The 19809-nt window shown below is 38.4% G+C and overlaps 1 protein-coding gene across 2 annotated transcripts in view; it reads right to left on the bottom strand.

Moving 5' to 3' along the window:
* Window positions 1-8602: 8602 nt before the first annotated feature.
* Window positions 8603-19809, bottom strand: part of brms1 (BRMS1 transcriptional repressor and anoikis regulator) — a 43142-nt gene continuing 31935 nt past the window's right edge. For both annotated transcript variants that reach the window (XM_084318558.1, XM_084318557.1), the window contains one exon: window positions 8603-10139. In XM_084318558.1, the coding sequence (XP_084174684.1) occupies window positions 10132-10139 (8 nt within the window). In that variant the 3' untranslated portion in view covers window positions 8603-10131. The remainder of the gene's footprint in view (window positions 10140-19809) is intronic.

The raw sequence follows: 19809 nt of genomic DNA, 5'->3' as shown, positions 1-19809 counted from the left end.
TTAACCAACTCCGAAAGAATGCCTAAACTTAACCCTAACCTTAACCAACTCCAAAACAATGCCTAAACTTAACCCTAACCTTAACCAACTCCAAAACAATGCCTAAACTTAACCATAACCTTAACCAACTCCGAAAGAATGCCTAAACTTAACCCTTCTAACCTTAACCAACTCCGAAACAATGCCTAAACGTAACCCTAAACTTAACCAACTCCGAAACAATGCCTAAACTTAACCGGCGAAAGAATGCAAGTTAAAAAAAATAAAATAAAAAATTGAATGTATTCAAACTTGTCACCAACGCACCGCAGGATTCACAGCAAGGCGGCGAACCAGTTGAGCTAACCGTCGATGTTAAAAGAGGGGGAATTACGGCTGCATAATGCCGCGGCAGAGCTCTGCGGCCGCTGCCGCGTCGCCGCGGGGCCGTGGCTAGACGCTAGTTGGTTACCTTTAATAATTAAGCTGCCAGGGGTGCCTTGAGATTTCTCAAAAAAAGAAATATATATATATTTTTTTATATGATTAAAGAAAATGATCACTAAAGTGCTATCTGTTGCAGCTGCACTGTTTTCCATGAAAATACCACATTTGGATAAGTTTGACCATTTCTCAAAAACTGAAAATCATAATTTTTTTTAATGTTTTGGTAGCTTTTTCATTTGTTTATTGGATAAGTCCGGCAGAGAGGAAGGATGGGAGAGAGATATGGGGGAAGACATTCGGCAAAGGTCGCCGGGTCCGGGAGTCGAACCCGGGATGGCCGTGCACCACCCTGGCACCCTGAAAATCATTACTTAAAGGGGAACTATTTTACTATTTCTTTCACTATTTGGGCACTTTTACACAATTCCTGTGAGTCTATGGAACACCTCTGTAATATATATATTTGTTTTATTCATTGTTTTGTATTTCTAATCAAGTCCTCAAAAACAGCATTTTTCGACCTCAAGATCTCGAGCTGTTTTGAGCCTGGGCTCCTAAACCACTGCGCAGCGGCGTCTTCGCCAGGGGCGGAGCTAGGGGGTGGCTACCTGGGCTCAAGCCCCGGATGTATTCTGAAAAGCCCCGAATCTATTTAAAAAAAAAAAAAAAAAAAAAAAATGTTCCCATGCTCTGCGACAAACTCTAACCTTAACCAACTCCGAAACAATGCCTAAACTTAACCCTAACCTTAACCAACTCCGAAAGAATGCCTAAACTTAACCCTAACCTTAACCAACTCCAAAACAATGCCTAAACTTAACCCTAACCTTAACCAACTCCAAAACAATGCCTAAACTTAACCATAACCTTAACCAACTCCGAAAGAATGCCTAAACTTAACCCTTCTAACCTTAACCAACTCCGAAACAATGCCTAAACTTAACCCTAAACTTAACCAACTCCGAAACAATGCCTAAACTTAACCGGCGAAAGAATGCAAGTTAAAAAAAATAAAATAAAAAATTTAAGGTATTCAAACTTGTCACCAACGCACCGCAGGATCCACAGCAAGGCGGCGAACCAGTTGAGCTAACCGTCGATGTTAAAAGAGGGGGAATTACGGCTGCATAATGCCGCGGCAGAGCTCTGCGGCCGCTGCCGCGTCGCCGCGGGGCCGTGGCTAGACGCTAGTTGGTTACCTTTAATAATTAAGCTGCCAGGGGTGCCTTGAGATTTCTCAAAAAAAGAAATATATATATATCTTTTTATATGATTAAAGAAAATGATCACTAAAGTGCTATCTGTTGCAGCTGCACTGTTTTCCATGAAAATACCACATTTGGATAAGTTTGACCATTTCTCAAAAACTGAAAATCATAATTTTTTTTAATGTTTTGGTAGCTTTTTCATTTGTTTATTGGATAAGTCCGGCAGAGAGGAAGGATGGGAGAGAGATATGGGGGAAGACATTCGGCAAAGGTCGCCGGGTCCGGGAGTCGAACCCGGGATGGCCGTGCACCACCCTGGCACCCTGAAAATCATTACTTAAAGGGGAACTATTTTACTATTTCTTTCACTATTTGGGCACTTTTACACAATTCCTGTGAGTCTATGGAACACCTCTGTAATATATATATTTTTTTTATTCATTGTTTTGTATTTCTAATCAAGTCCTCAAAAACAGCATTTTTCGACCTCAAGATCTCGAGCTGTTTTGAGCCTGGGCTCCTAAACCACTGCGCAGCGGCGTCTTCGCCAGGGGCGGAGCTAGGGGGTGGCTACCTGGGCTCAAGCCCCGGATGTATTCTGAAAAGCCCCGAATCTATTTAAAAAAAAAAAAAAAAAAAAAAATTATTTTTTTACAATTCATCATTGTTACATGAAAATATGTTTGCACCAGATTTAGCAGAAGCTAATTTCCATCTGTGGTCTATCCAGCTGCTAACTGTATTTGAGTGAGTTAAGTCTTGGTGTTATGGTAGACTCAGACCTAAGCTTTAAATCACAATCAACAAGTTGACAAAAACTTAATTCTTCCACCTTAGAAACATAGCTAAAGTACGGCCATTTATAAATCAAAAGGACGCTGAAAACCAGATCCATGCCTTTATCTCAAGCCAACTCGACTACTGTAATGCACTCCTTACCGGCCTCCCGATTAAATACGATGATAACTATTTTATTGCAATGCACTATTGCATTATTTTTTCTATTTTACTAACTATTTTATTGCACTGCACTATTTTACTTTGTATCAGTGAATCATAGACGCCTGGCCATAAGAGCATTCGGAGCATCTCTGCTCTCCCACTATTGAACTTGGGGGAGCAAAGGTATGATCTTGCTCCACCACTTTTTGATTATATGGAAAATATGATATATCCCCCCCCAATATATAAATCTAACCATAACTACGTTATGGTTAACTGAGTTTTATAGTGAAAAGAGCAGCAATATGAGAATTTTGAGACATAGATCATATTAATATAAGTTCACATAGCTAGGAAACAATGCTAAACACTCAAAAAGGCCATTTATAAGATAGTTCCCCTTTAAAAAATATGCTATTTGATTTACTACTACAAGCAGTGTAATGTCAACAGTACTAAGCCATTTAGACCTTATTTTGAAAGCAAGCACTTTTGTCATCATTGTAGCAAAAAAGACAGTACCGGAAAAGTCTTTATCGTATATAGGGGTGCCCTGGAATATTTTATTGGACACAGGGGTGCCTTGGCAGCAGAAAGGTTGAGAACCCCTGGTTTAAGTCACTGGCCAAAACATTGAAAGTATGGGAGCCCTTCAGTCTTCTGCAGGCAAGTGCAGCAGAACGCATTTCAAAGCGTTCAGTGTCGATCCAGTGAGCGGTTACCCCAATGAAACTTCTTCGTCGGGCTGTCCAGCAATCTGTTGTTGTCCATTCAACTTCACTCATAGCAGCAGTGACTTTGTCTTTCATGGTTTGAGCAGCTTTGCTGATCTTCGAGCGGACAGTGGGCCTCGTAATGATGTTAGTGCTTGGTCGCAAACCATTTATCAGGTTTTTGAATGATGGCAACTCAACAACACTATAAGGTTGGAGTCCTTGAACTATGTATTTTTTATGTAGATAGGGCCATGGATGCTCGTCTGATGGGGATTTGATTGGCTGTTTACCTGCGGTCGCAGGATTAATAACGTTAACGTTAGTTTGGCCAGAACAATTCAAATATACTAATTAAAATGGTTGGACCTGCGAGGTTTGTACTTTGTAGGTCTGCATTTTAAATGTAAGGAGTAAAAAGTATGTTTTTTTTCTCTGAAATGTAATGGAGTAAAGGTACAAAGTATACAAACCTAATAATACTCGAGTAAAGTACAAATCCCCCAAAACAGTACTTAAGTATTGTAACGAAGTACAATTACTCAAGTACTTTACACCCCTGTACCTATAACATATATTATAGAGTAGACCATATCAGAATTAATATTTTGGTAGTATCTACCGTAGTTCTAAACTAAGACTTCTTCCATTTCATTTGCTTCTCAACTAAATTGCATTTGGCGAATTAAAACAACCAATTTCATTGATGACAACCAACCAGGGGCGTCGTTCTGGTATGGCAAGGTATGTCACTCGCCATACCTTGGCAAATAAAACATTTAAATAAAAATAAAAAAAAATTATAATTTTATTTTATGTTGATTTAGAATTCGAATGTCAACATTATGAACGAAGCTTCGAACTATTCGGTACAGCCCTAGCATGTTTTGATATTGTCAATTATCTCACTTTTACTAGGTGACTTTTACTGTGACTAACTGAAATATGCCAAAAAAAAAAGGAAAATGGACATAGGGACGTTTTTTAATCAAAGGGCAGCAGAGACAAGTGATACAGGGACACAGGTAAGGTCTGGCTTAGTGATTATAACAGTGCAGTTCAGCATTCAGTAGCCTAACCCATACTTTTTGTGAATGTGTTTTTGACATTCTGTTGAACACACACCTCAAAACCGTACCTAAGGAAAATTGGCTCAATTGCAAGAAAAATAATAGACAGTTATGATATTACATTCTGCACAATTCGTATGCAAAATATTGTGGTTCCCTGCTTTAGTCTGTTGACACATTTCTATACTAAAAATGCTTGTGCAGTAGTCCTGTGTCATACCTAAATGTCATATAACTGAATTGTATAGAAACAACTCACCAAAAGTGACTATTGCACAACTGATTTGACAAAAAAAATCCACCTTCACAACCCCCCCCCCCCCCCCCCGATACCTTGCCTTTTACTCAAACGACGCCACTGCAACCAACCTCAAATTATTTGGAAATTGATAGAAAATAGCTGTAGTTAATGCCATTTCTTACTATTATGATGACTTCCATGATTTATCCCCATGAGCCTGTCATACTGAGTTCTTTGATCATGTAAAGCGGCAGACAGTTTCCACTCACCTCTGTGACTCTGTAACTCTGTGTCCCTGTGATTCCAATGTTACTGGACTCGTCACTCACTTTTTTTCTTTCAGTTCATAGTCAATATACTGTATTTATATACCAGCTATGGAGATCACCTTGCTGGACTGGTTTAAAGGTAATTTACAGGAATGCATGATGTCACACGCTTTCTGGGAAAAAGAGCTTCTTCCCCCAGGCCATCAGAACACTGAACTCTCCACTCACAAGTACACATGAGCACACACACATATATGTACTATCTTTTTGTGGTATAACATACTGTACCGAAAACAAAGTCCACCAGCCTTGGTCATGTAGCTAATAAACATTGATCTTTAATAAAATTATGTATGTATATATACTTTTTTTAAATTATTGTTTATTATTATATTGTAAAAAAAAATATGTATGCATTGAAATGTCTACGTCTCGACGACATTGAAAGTGAGGGTGACCTCAATTGTCCCTTTCGAGAATAAATAAAGGTTTGCATTAAATTGAATTGAATACCCATTCCAGTACCAGAGACTTGGAACAAAGAGACACTACACCTCAATACCAAGACTGGTTGTTGTGAGTATAAACCTGCACAATGAAACTTTCACATTTAACTTTCAATACTAAATTATACACTAAATGGACACAAATAGTGTCACTGTTCAACCAAAATGACTGATGCTTATTGACATTTATTATAAGTTATTTAATGGTAATTTGCTGCCTATTGTAATGAATCTGTACTGTCAACTAATGCATGCCCTTATGAGGACGACAGTTAATCACAATAATATGTGCAATCAATTCCTACCGGCAGGTGGGTGTATTCCAGTTCTGAGCCAGCAACGTAAGGATGGTGTGGCAATCACATCTGTGGTGCCACTGCCCAGCATCTCTGCCTAAGTGCCCTTGAGCAAGGCACTGAACCCCCAGAACTGCAGGCCTGACTTCTGACCTCAAATGCATGTGTTGGTAGACTGTGTGTGTGTGGCTAACTAGGAGGGATACAGTATGTGTGTAGGACTGTGTGTGTGTGGCTAACTAGGAGGGATATGTGTGTAGGACTGTGTGTGTGTGTGTGGCTAACTAGGAGGGATATGTGTGTAGGACTGTGTGTGTGTGTGTGGCTAACTAGGAGGGATATGTGTGTAGGACTGTGTGTGTGTGTGGCTAACTAGGAGGGATATGTGTGTAGGACTGTGTGTGTGTGTGTGTGTGTGTGTGGCTAACTAGGAGGGATATGTGTGTAGGACTGTGTGTGTGTGGCTAACTAGGAGGGATATGTGTGTAGGACTGTGTGTGTGTGGCTAACTAGGAGGGATATGTGTGTAGGACTGTGTGTGTGTGTGTGTGTGTGGCTAACTAGGAGTGATATGTGTGTAGGAGACTGTGTGTGTGTGTGGCTAACTAGGAGGGATATGTGTGTAGGACTGTGTGTGTGTGTGTGTGTGGCTAACTAGGAGGGATATGTGTGTAGGACTGTGTGTGTGTGGCTAACTAGGAGGGATATGTGTGTAGGACTGTGTGTGTGTGGCTAACTAGGAGGGATATGTGTGTAGGACTGTGTGTGTGTGTGTGTGTGTGTGTGGCTAACTAGGAGGGATATGTGTGTAGGACTGTGTGTGTGTGTGGCTAACTAGGAGGGATATGTGTGTAGGACTGTGTGTGTGTGTGTGTGTGTGTGTGTGGCTAACTAGGAGGGATATGTGTGTAGGACTGTGTGTGTGTGTGTGGCTAACTAGGAGGGATATGTGTGTAGGACTGTGTGTGTGTGTGGCTAACTAGGAGGGATATGTGTGTAGGACTGTGTGTGTGTGTGTGTGTGTGGCTAACTAGGAGGGATATGTGTGTAGGACTGTGTGTGTGTGTGTGTGTGTGTGTGGCTAACTAGGAGGGATATGTGTGTAGGACTGTGTGTGTGTGTGTGGCTAACTAGGAGGGATATGTGTGTAGGACTGTGTGTGTGTGGCTAACTAGGAGGGATATGTGTGTAGGACTGTGTGTGTGTGTGGCTAACTAGGAGGGATATGTGTGTAGGACTGTGTGTGTGTGTGTGGCTAACTAGGAGGGATATGTGTGTAGGACTGTGTGTGTGTGTGTGGCTAACTAGGAGGGATATGTGTGTAGGACTGTGTGTGTGTGTGGCTAACTAGGAGGGATATGTGTGTAGGACTGTGTGTGTGTGGCTAACTAGGAGGGATATGTGTGTAGGACTGTGTGTGTGTGTGTGTGGCTAACTAGGAGGGATATGTGGAAAGACACAGTTCAATCGCCTTGTGTGTACATTGACAATGAGTAAATCCAACCCATGGCAGTCCCCATAAGTATAGAAAGATGAGATCAGTCCATGGGGAGATTTGGTCCCCACAAGTAGAGGAACACACACACACACACACACACACTTTTATTTCTTTTATATGTCAATGACATGAAAACTGCATGTGATTGTAAACTGTTTTTATTTGTGGACGATGCTGCACTCATGGTCTCCCATCAGGACAAAAGAGAAGTAGAGAGGTCACTCAGTCTAGAGCTTGTCAAGATCAGTCATTGGCTGGTCAAAAACAGGTTATCCCTCCACCTGGTTAAAACCGAAGCTATCCTTTTTGGCTCGGCCATACGACTTAAGAGGTCTCCTGGGTTCAAGGTAGTGGTAGGAGATATCGAGGTAACAGCAAAGGAGGAAGTCACATACTTAGGATGTGTTTTGGACAACACCTTATCAGGGGTGAGCATGGCACAAAAGGTGGTCACAAAGATCAATCAGAGAATAAAATTTCTCTGTAGTGTCCACCTATATTAACAGGTAAGCAATGGAAGTCCTGGCAGGGGCACTGATCCAATGTCATTATGACTACGCATGCTCCTCCTGGTACACTGGCATCACAGTAGCACTGAAAGGTAGGCTACAGACAGCTCAGAACAAATTAGTTAGAATGATTTTAAAACTCCATCCCAGGACTCACCTTACACAGACACATTTTAACAGCCTCAAATGGCTCAGGGTTGAGGAGAGGGTCTCTCAAATAAAACTCAACATGACACAGGATACTTGGGAATACTGTCCCTCAATATTAGAGGATATTTTAACATGGTAAGGGATGTACACGGACATGCCACCAGGGGGAGTCCTACAGACATTGTCCCAGTGAGATGCAATAGAAAAATAGGCCAAAACTCATTCCTATATTCAGCAGCAGTACAATGGAATAGCCTACCAATGGAGTTGAAGCCCATAAACCCCTTCTCCACTTTTAAAACAGTTTTAAAGAGGTGGATCATAAGTAGCAGAAGCTGGGAGTAGTGGCCAAAGGGTTTTTTATATGTGTTATTCCCTTTTATTCTTTTATTGTCTATAAAATGGAATATTATTGTATGTATTTTTTATACCACACATCCTGACATAGACACTACAAACACCCATGTCCACACACCAGTACATAAATCCACTGACACCAATGATGAAGGACCACAATGGAAACAAGCCTATGGCTTTATTGTGTTTATTTGAATCCTATTGGTAAATGGAGAAATATACCTGTATACCTGTTCATATTGTGATCAAATGTATATGTGGGATTTCCATTCTAAATCAATAAACTATTCTATCACACACACACACACACACACACACACACACACACACACACACACACACACACACACACACACACACACACACACACACACACACACACACACACACACACACACACACACACACACACACACACACACACACACACACACACACACACACACACACACACACACACACACACACACAAGATAAGTGCAGACACACAAATACAAAGTCTGTATTGTAAAAGATTACAATTTTAATCATCATAATAAACTGTTATATAAATACATGGTTGTCATTCATATCAATAAGAAGTTATTTTAAATTGGTTGATTGGTTGCTATGTGGTTGCTTAACACTTTGGATGCCACGGACAACATAACACGTGTTAGCAGTCCGCCCTCTGAATGCCCACCACGACAATTAGCGTGATTATTTTTTATTAGCGATCTGAATTCATATTTCATCAACCGAGTCTACTGTTGGGAAACCAGCCCCACCAGGAGCTCAGATGTGAAAAAAGCGCCCCCTATCGTCTCCCAGATGGTAATGCACCCTTTTGGAATGGACTCAATGAAAATGGATGAGAAAAAAAAACTCCGGAATCCACATTTTACTTCTCACGCATGTAACCGGAGATGATCCCAGTCATTGTGGAGCCTCAGAACAGCGTGGAATATGTGTTTACAGTACGTTGCATTGGATCAATAAAAGGATCGATTTTTGGAATGGCGATCAGGAATTGGAATAATCTTTTTGGATACCATCTGAACTCAGGTAAGGAATCTATTTTACCAGTCTTAGGATAATCAGACCTGTTTTCACGGAGATATAAGCTTTTCCCCTATGTGTGATATGGCTGTTTGGCTGTGCAAGCGATCAGGAACTAAGAGAATCGATTTTCAGCTCGCGGCACCAGCGTGCATACGTTATACACATATATACACATATACTATCGATAATTTGTTTATTTGAAAACGATTAATAAATAGGCCAAAAAATTACAACGTTCTAGAATATTCCAGTACAGGGCGTTTATCACGGAATCTTTTTTATTTTCCTTGAAAACGACAGCTTTTCAAAATGCTATAAAACGGAAATGAACCGATAAAAAAACATTCCGCTTCGACAATGTTGACTGGAAAATGAGTCATTGATAAGCGACGGGAAGATTAGACACATAATTTAAAACATAGATTAGGCGATATTAACGCTAACATTGAAGTGGATGGTGGGCATTCAAGCACTAAATGTGCGCCCCCTGCTGGGCACTGAAAGTGTTAACATGGTTAACAGAATGTTGGAAACAGTATTTAAAGGGATATTTCACTTAGACTTAGTAGAACTTGTCAAGTTCTCAGCAGTAACCTAGCGACCACTGCTGTCCCTGTCGTCCACTGTCAACACCAACATTCCTCCTCATTCACTTCCATTCACTCGTCAGGCTCCTCATTCACATCCATTCATTTAGTCTAAATACTATATTTCTGACTTTAGATAGAGGTAAGACTGCAGATTTATTTGAAAAGTTCTACTAAAGTGAAATATCTCTAAATGTCAGTCAGTAGTTGGGTGTCAGTCAATTATACAATCTGTGGTTGTAAAGCTGGATTAAGTGTCTGTCTGTCTGTGTGTCAAGTTTGGTTTGGCTACCACCGACTCCTCCATGAAGCCCGCCATCACCGCTCTGAGCGAGAGAGAGAGAGAGAGAGAGAGAGCGCGAAAAAGAGAGAGAGAAAAAGAGAGAGGGTAATATTAGAGACAGTTTAATTCTCTAGGGTAAAACATATGACTGAACCTATTTCTATGGATGCCATACTAACATGGCAATAAGAACACTCTCCATATTACTATGCAACTGCAATATGAAAGAACACTCCATATTACTATACAACTGCAATATGAAAGAACACTCCATATTACTATGCAACTGCAATATGAAAGAACACTCCATATTACTATGCAACTGCAATATGAAAGAACACTCCATATTACTATACAACTGCAACATGAAAGAACACTCCATATTACTATGCAACTGCAATATGAAAAAACACTCCATATTACTATACAACTGCAATATGAAAGAACACTCCATATTACTATACAACTGCAATATGAAAAAACACTCCATATTACTATGCAACTGCAATATGAAAGAACTCTCCATATTACTATACAACTGCAATATGAAAGAACACTCCATATTACTATACAACTGCAATATGAAAGAACACTCCATATTACTATACAACTGCAATATGAAAGAACTCTCCATATTACTATGCAACTGCAATATGAAAGAACACTCCATATTACTATACAACTGCAATATGAAAGAACACTCCATATTACTATGCAACTGCAATATGAAAGAACTCTCCATATTACTATGCAACTGCAATATGAAAGAACACTCTCCATATTACTATGCAACTGCAATATGAAAGAACACTCCATATTACTATACAACTGCAATATGAAAGAACACTCCATATTACTATACAACTGCAATATGAAAGAACTCTCTCCATATTACTATACAACTGCAATATGAAAGAACACTCCATATTACTATACAACTGCAATATGAAAGAACACCCCATATTACTATACAACTGCAATATGAAAGAACACTCCATATTACTATACAACTGCAATATGAAAGAACACTCCATATTACTATGCAACTGCAATATGAAAAAACTCTCCATATTACTATGCAACTGCAATATGAAAGAACACTCCATATTACTATGCAACTGCAATATGAAAGAACACTCCATATTACTATGCAACTGCAATATGAAAGAACACTCCATATTACTATACAACTGCAATATGAAAGAACACTCCATATTACTATACAACTGCAATATGAAAGAACACTCCATGTTACTATACAACTGCAATATGAAAGACCACTCCATATTACTACACAACTGCAATATGAAAGAACACTCCATATTACTATGCAACTGCAATATGAAAGAACACTCCATATTACTATACAACTGCAATATGAAAGAACACTCCATATTACTATGCAACTGCAATATGAAAGAACACTCTCCATATTACTATGCAACTGCAATATGAAAGAACACTCCATATTACTATACAACTGCAATATGAAAGAACACTCCATATTACTATGCAACTGCAATATGAAAGAACTCTCCATATTACTATGCAACTGCAATATGAAAGAACACTCCATGTTACTATACAACTGCAATATGAAAGAACACACTCTTGACCGGCAACATCACCTCCTGGTTTGGGAATAGCACTGCACAAGACCAAAGCAGACTACAAAGAGTGACACGTTCAGCCGAACGCACAATTGGAGGGGGGCTCCCCACCCTCCAGAACATTTACTACAAGCGTTGCAAGGGCAAGGCTAAGAGAATCATTAAAGACTCCAGTCACCCGAACAACTGCCTCTTTGAACTGCTGCGGTCAGGCAAGCGATACAGGAGTCTCAAGGCGAGCACAGAAAGACTCAGAAGAAGCTTCTATCCCCAGGCCATCAGGCTGCTAAACGAACAATGAATGAACACTACACAACAACAACCACCAAACGCACATAGCACACACATCCACACGCACACACTCACTTTAAACAAACACACTGTAGCACCCACTCCACACACTTATAGCACACACCCACTTTAAACAAACACACTGTAGCACCCACTCCCCACACTTTATATTTATGGATGAAGGATTGCACTACAACTCGTACACCTTACTGTAAATTGTACCTAAAATTGTACCTCATCCCATTTCTGCTTTGCACTAGATAGTACTGTACATTAGTACACTGCATAGTATTGTGTATTGTATATTATATGGTAACTCAGAACATTGTACATATGTCTATACCGAACACTGTGACCTCATTTTCTTCTTCTAAATTCATGCTATATTATGTTATTATGTTATTTGATACTATCTTGTCTAGCACAGTCTCTGGAGCGTAACAGTAAGAAGCATTTTGTATGAAAGTATTCTGTACTTCTGTATGACAACTATTAAAGAACTTGAACTTGAACTTGAACTCTCCATATTACTATACAACTGCAATATGAAAGAACACTCCATATTACTATACAACTGCAATATGAAAGAACACTCCATATTACTATGCAACTGCAATATGAAAGAACACTCCATATTACTATACAACTGCAATATGAAAGAACACTCCATATTACTATACAACTGCAATATGAAAGAACACTCCATATTACTATACAACTGCAATATGAAAGAACTCTCCATATTACTATGCAACTGCAATATGAAAGAACACTCCATATTACTATGCAACTGCAATATGAAAGAACACTCCATATTACTATGCAACTGCAATATGAAAGAACACTCCATATTACTATACAACTGCAATATGAAAGAACACTCCATATTACTATACAACTGCAATATGAAAGAACTCTCTCCATATTACTATGCAACTGCAATATGAAAGAACACTCCATATTACTATGCAACTGCAATATGAAAGAACTCTCCATATTACTATGCAACTGCAATATGAAAGAACACTCCATATTACTATACAACTGCAATATGAAAGAACACTCCATATTACTATACAACTGCAATATGAAAGAACACTCCATATTACTATGCAACTGCAATATGAAAGAACACTCCATATTACTATACAACTGCAATATGAAAGAACTCTCCATATTACTATGCAACTGCAATATGAAAGAACACTCCATATTACTATACAACTGCAATATGAAAGAACACTCCATATTACTATACAACTGCAATATGAAAGAACACTCCATATTACTATACAACTGCAATATGAAAGAACACTCCATATTACTATACAACTGCAATATGAAAGAACTCTCCATATTACTATGCAACTGCAATATGAAAGAACACTCCATATTACTATACAACTGCAATATGAAAGAACACTCCATATTACTATGCAACTGCAATATGAAAGAACTCTCCATATTACTATGCAACTGCAATATGAAAGAACACTCTCCATATTACTATGCAACTGCAATATGAAAGAACACTCCATATTACTATACAACTGCAATATGAAAGAACTCTCCATATTACTATACAACTGCAATATGAAAGAACTCTCCATATTACTATGCAACTGCAATATGAAAGAACACTCTCCATATTACTATGCAACTGCAATATGAAAGAACACTCCATATTACTATGCAACTGCAATATGAAAGAACACTCTCCATATTACTATGCAACTGCAATATGAAAGAACACTCCATATTACTATGCAACTGCAATATGAAAGAACACTCCATATTACTATGCAACTGCAATATGAAAGAACACTCCATATTACTATACAACTGCAATATGAAAGAACACTCCATATTACTATGCAACTGCAATATGAAAGAACACTCCATATTACTATACAACTGCAATATGAAAGAACACTCCATATTACTATACAACTGCAATATGAAAGAACACTCCATGTTACTATACAACTGCAATATGAAAGACCACTCCATATTACTACACAACTGCAATATGAAAGAACACTCCATATTACTATGCAACTGCAATATGAAAGAACACTCCATATTACTATACAACTGCAATATGAAAGAACACTCCATATTACTATGCAACTGCAATATGAAAGAACACTCTCCATATTACTATGCAACTGCAATATGAAAGAACACTCCATATTACTATACAACTGCAATATGAAAGAACACTCCATATTACTATGCAACTGCAATATGAAAGAACTCTCCATATTACTATGCAACTGCAATATGAAAGAACACTCCATGTTACTATACAACTGCAATATGAAAGAACACACTCTTGACCGGCAACATCACCTCCTGGTTTGGGAATAGCACTGCACAAGACCAAAGCAGACTACAAAGAGTGACACGTTCAGCCGAACGCACAATTGGAGGGGGGCTCCCCACCCTCCAGAACATTTACTACAAGCGTTGCAAGGGCAAGGCTAAGAGAATCATTAAAGACTCCAGTCACCCGAACAACTGCCTCTTTGAACTGCTGCGGTCAGGCAAGCGATACAGGAGTCTCAAGGCGAGCACAGAAAGACTCAGAAGAAGCTTCTATCCCCAGGCCATCAGGCTGCTAAACGAACAATGAATGAACACTACACAACAACAACCACCAAACGCACATAGCACACACATCCACACGCACACACTCACTTTAAACAAACACACTGTAGCACCCACTCCACACACTTATAGCACACACCCACTTTAAACAAACACACTGTAGCACCCACTCCCCACACTTTATATTTATGGATGAAGGATTGCACTACAACTCGTACACCTTACTGTAAATTGTACCTAAAATTGTACCTCATCCCATTTCTGCTTTGCACTAGATAGTACTGTACATTAGTACACTGCATAGTATTGTGTATTGTATATTATATGGTAACTCAGAACATTGTACATATGTCTATACCGAACACTGTGACCTCATTTTCTTCTTCTAAATTCATGCTATATTATGTTATTATGTTATTTGATACTATCTTGTCTAGCACAGTCTCTGGAGCGTAACAGTAAGAAGCATTTTGTATGAAAGTATTCTGTACTTCTGTATGACAACTATTAAAGAACTTGAACTTGAACTTGAACTCTCCATATTACTATACAACTGCAATATGAAAGAACACTCCATATTACTATACAACTGCAATATGAAAGAACACTCCATATTACTATGCAACTGCAATATGAAAGAACACTCCATATTACTATACAACTGCAATATGAAAGAACACTCCATATTACTATACAACTGCAATATGAAAGAACACTCCATATTACTATACAACTGCAATATGAAAGAACTCTCCATATTACTATGCAACTGCAATATGAAAGAACACTCCATATTACTATGCAACTGCAATATGAAAGAACACTCCATATTACTATGCAACTGCAATATGAAAGAACACTCCATATTACTATACAACTGCAATATGAAAGAACACTCCATATTACTATACAACTGCAATATGAAAGAACTCTCTCCATATTACTATGCAACTGCAATATGAAAGAACACTCCATATTACTATGCAACTGCAATATGAAAGAACTCTCCATATTACTATGCAACTGCAATATGAAAGAACACTCCATATTACTATACAACTGCAATATGAAAGAACACTCCATATTACTATACAACTGCAATATGAAAGAACACTCCATATTACTATGCAACTGCAATATGAAAGAACACTCCATATTACTATACAACTGCAATATGAAAGAACTCTCCATATTACTATGCAACTGCAATATGAAAGAACACTCCATATTACTATACAACTGCAATATGAAAGAACACTCCATATTACTATACAACTGCAATATGAAAGAACACTCCATATTACTATACAACTGCAATATGAAAGAACACTCCATATTACTATACAACTGCAATATGAAAGAACTCTCCATATTACTATGCAACTGCAATATGAAAGAACACTCCATATTACTATACAACTGCAATATGAAAGAACACTCCATATTACTATGCAACTGCAATATGAAAGAACTCTCCATATTACTATGCAACTGCAATATGAAAGAACACTCTCCATATTACTATGCAACTGCAATATGAAAGAACACTCCATATTACTATACAACTGCAATATGAAAGAACTCTCCATATTACTATACAACTGCAATATGAAAGAACTCTCCATATTACTATGCAACTGCAATATGAAAGAACACTCTCCATATTACTATGCAACTGCAATATGAAAGAACACTCCATATTACTATGCAACTGCAATATGAAAGAACACTCTCCATATTACTATGCAACTGCAATATGAAAGAACACTCCATATTACTATGCAACTGCAATATGAAAGAACACTCCATATTACTATGCAACTGCAATATGAAAGAACACTCCATATTACTATACAACTGCAATATGAAAGAACACTCCATATTACTATGCAACTGCAATATGAAAGAACACTCCATATTACTACACAACTGCAATATGAAAGAACACTCCATATTACTATGCAACTGCAATATGAAAGAACACTCCATATTACTATGCAACTGCAATATGAAAGAACACTCCATATTACTACACAACTGCAATATGAAAGAACACTCAATATTACTATGCAACTGCAATATGAAAGAACACTCCATATTACTATGCAACTGCAATATGAAAGAACACTCCATATTACTATGCAACTGCAATATGAAAGAACACTCCATATTACTATGCAACTGCAATATGAAAGAACACTCCATATTACTACACAACTGCAATATGAAAGAACACTCAATATTACTATGCAACTGCAATATGAAAGAACACTCCATATTACTATGCAACTGCAATATGAAAGAACACTCCATATTACTATGCAACTGCAATATGAAAGAACACTCCATATTACTATGCAACTGCAATATGAAAGAACACTCCATATTACTACACAACTGCAATATGAAAGAACACTCAATATTACTATGCAACTGCAATATGAAAGAACACTCCATATTACTATACAACTGCAATATGAAAGAACTCTCCATATTACTATACAACTGCAATATGAAAGAACACTCCATATTACTATACAACTGCAATATGAAAGAACACTCCATATTACTATACCACTGCAATATGAAAGAACACTCCATATTACTATACAACTGCAATATGAAAGAACACTCCATATTACTATACAACTGCAATATGAAAGAACACTCCATATTACTATACAACTGCAATATGAAAGAACACTCCATATTACTATGCAACTGCAATATGAAAGAACACTCCATATTACTATACAACTGCAATATGAAAGAACACTCCATATTACTATACAACTGCAATATGAAAGAACACTCCATATTACTATACAACTGCAATATGAAAGAACACTCTCCATATAACTTTTTTTTTTTTAAGCTTGACGAATGCGGAAACCTCTTCCCAAACTTTTTCAGTCATGCCCCCCATATATATATAAAATGGTAAAAGATGTTGTAGTCTCTTTTCATTTGAACATTAAACTTGAGGTTCCATAGTGTTCTGATGTGCATTTATTGCATCTCATAGTAAGATAACCGCTTTATATTTAATTTAAAAATAAATACATGTCATACTTTTATTTTGTAGGCACAATGGCGCCGAGTCGACCTCACTAGACGTGAATCCCAGGGAGAGGTGTCATACTGTTGCTCTTGGCTTTGTAACATGAGCCATGTTACCGTTACCTGGAACACAGAAAAGCTGATGCAGCTGTAACATTTCAGCTTCTGGCGGTGGTGTCAAACATGTTTCCATTTTGTTTTCTGTAGCGTCAGCTAGCTAGCTCGCTACCACAGGTGATATAACTGATTTTGTGTGACAGCTACCAAGCAACATGTTTACAGCTCTCGTGTGCAACACATTGCATTAATCTGAATACATTTCATTCAGCTCTGATATTTTGTTCCACTGGTACAAGTAGTCTCTCAAAGCCAGACCTCTCTCCACACTGTGTTAGCGCTGTGCCAGCAGTCCACTAGACTAGGGCCTAACAAAATTAATTGTTTGGTTCCTGTTGGTTGTCAGTTAACACTTTGGCTGCCGGAAAACGCCTAAACACGTCATTCCCGGCCATGCTCAAGTTGCCGAAGACGCTTTACAGCGTCTTTAATATCAATATTTCAAAAATCTGGGATCGGATTCATATTTCCCCTCCGCTGGCCTGAGATCCACCAGGAGGACCCACTGAGCTCTCTGGCGGTTCAGGAGCGCCATCTGGTGGCCGATCGGCGCAATCGCTTAACAGGAAGTGCCGTAGAGGTTGTGCTGGTCGGCCGTATTACTTCCGGGCACTCGCTATAGGTCCCGAGGCTCGATCTCGACACACTACATAGCGATCGATTGCCAATAACTCGATAAACAACATGATTTGGACGTATATACCATTATACAAGCTGGAGATGGACCGGGTAAATCGACATCCCATAATGGTAAAATTTCTACTCTACGATGATCGCCCAACGGCGCGCGGAGACTGGGGTGAGTTTTAGCGTGTAAAATTACCGTTTTCGATACTAACTGCTATTATCAACATTTGACCCACATTAGATGATTGGTATAACGCTGCCCACGGAATTATAAACGCCCCCTCACCCATCCGGTCAACATCAGATTACGTGTAGTAACTTCTAGAAGTACGTCTAGTTGGAATTTTTTATATCGCGCTGATTGCCATAAAACTGTATTGCATCATCAATATAATGTATTTGGGGCTATAGATCACGTTCTGGAGAAAGCTGCAGAAAGAGATGAAAACATACTTATACATTAGACCATACTTTACTATGAATATGTGAATGAAAAAGTTTAACGTTGCTACACAATGAACAATACATATAGGACTTTGAATGGGCCCTAATAATGGCAATGTAGCAATAGAATTTAAAAAGTTATAGCCCTGCAAAGAAGGGGACTTTCTCTATAGACAAATAGAGTCGGCAACCTACGGTTGATAATGAATTTAACCCATGGCAGCCAAAGTGTTAAGGCCATGGGTAGGTAGGGAATTTATTCTATAAAAAAAATTTCCACGGCGACTATGGATAGGGAATTTCTTTGTTTGTGAAATACTTGCTTTTTATATATTCTCATTATTGACATGGACTGCACTTTTTGAAGATTTAACTAAACTTTATTGCAAAAAATAAAAAATTCAAATCATAAAATTAACTCGTAAAATAATTTGGGTCGCACCTAAATCGGCAGGGTCGGTCGGCAACCGGAACCAAACAATTTGTTTAGGCCTAGTAGGAACAACCATAGAACTATTAATGAGGGAACAAGATCCGCTAGACTAGTAGGAACAACCATAGAACTATTAATGAGGGAACAAGATCCACTAGACTAGTAGGAACAACCATAGAACTATTAATGAGGGAACAAGATCCGCTAGACTAGTAGGAACAACCATAGAACTATTAATGAGGGAACAAGATCCACTAGACTAGTAGGAACAACCATAGAACTATTAATGAGGGAACAAGATCCACTAGACTAGTAGGAACAACCATAGAACTATTAATGAGGGAACAAGATCCACTAGACTAGTAGGAACAACCATAGAACTATTAATGAGGGAACAAGATCCACTAGACTAGTAGGAACAACCATAGAACTATTAATGAGGGAACAAGATCCGCTAGACTAGTAGGAACAACCATAGAACTATTAATGAGGGAACAAGATCCGCTAGACTAGTAGGAACA

The sequence above is a fragment of the Notolepis coatsorum genome (assembly GCF_963971535.1).
Source record: "Notolepis coatsorum genome assembly, chromosome: 1".
Lineage (NCBI taxonomy): Eukaryota > Metazoa > Chordata > Actinopteri > Aulopiformes > Paralepididae > Notolepis > Notolepis coatsorum.
The sequence above is the reverse complement of the archived record's forward strand: the minus strand, read 5'-3'. Positions and strand labels throughout refer to the sequence as shown.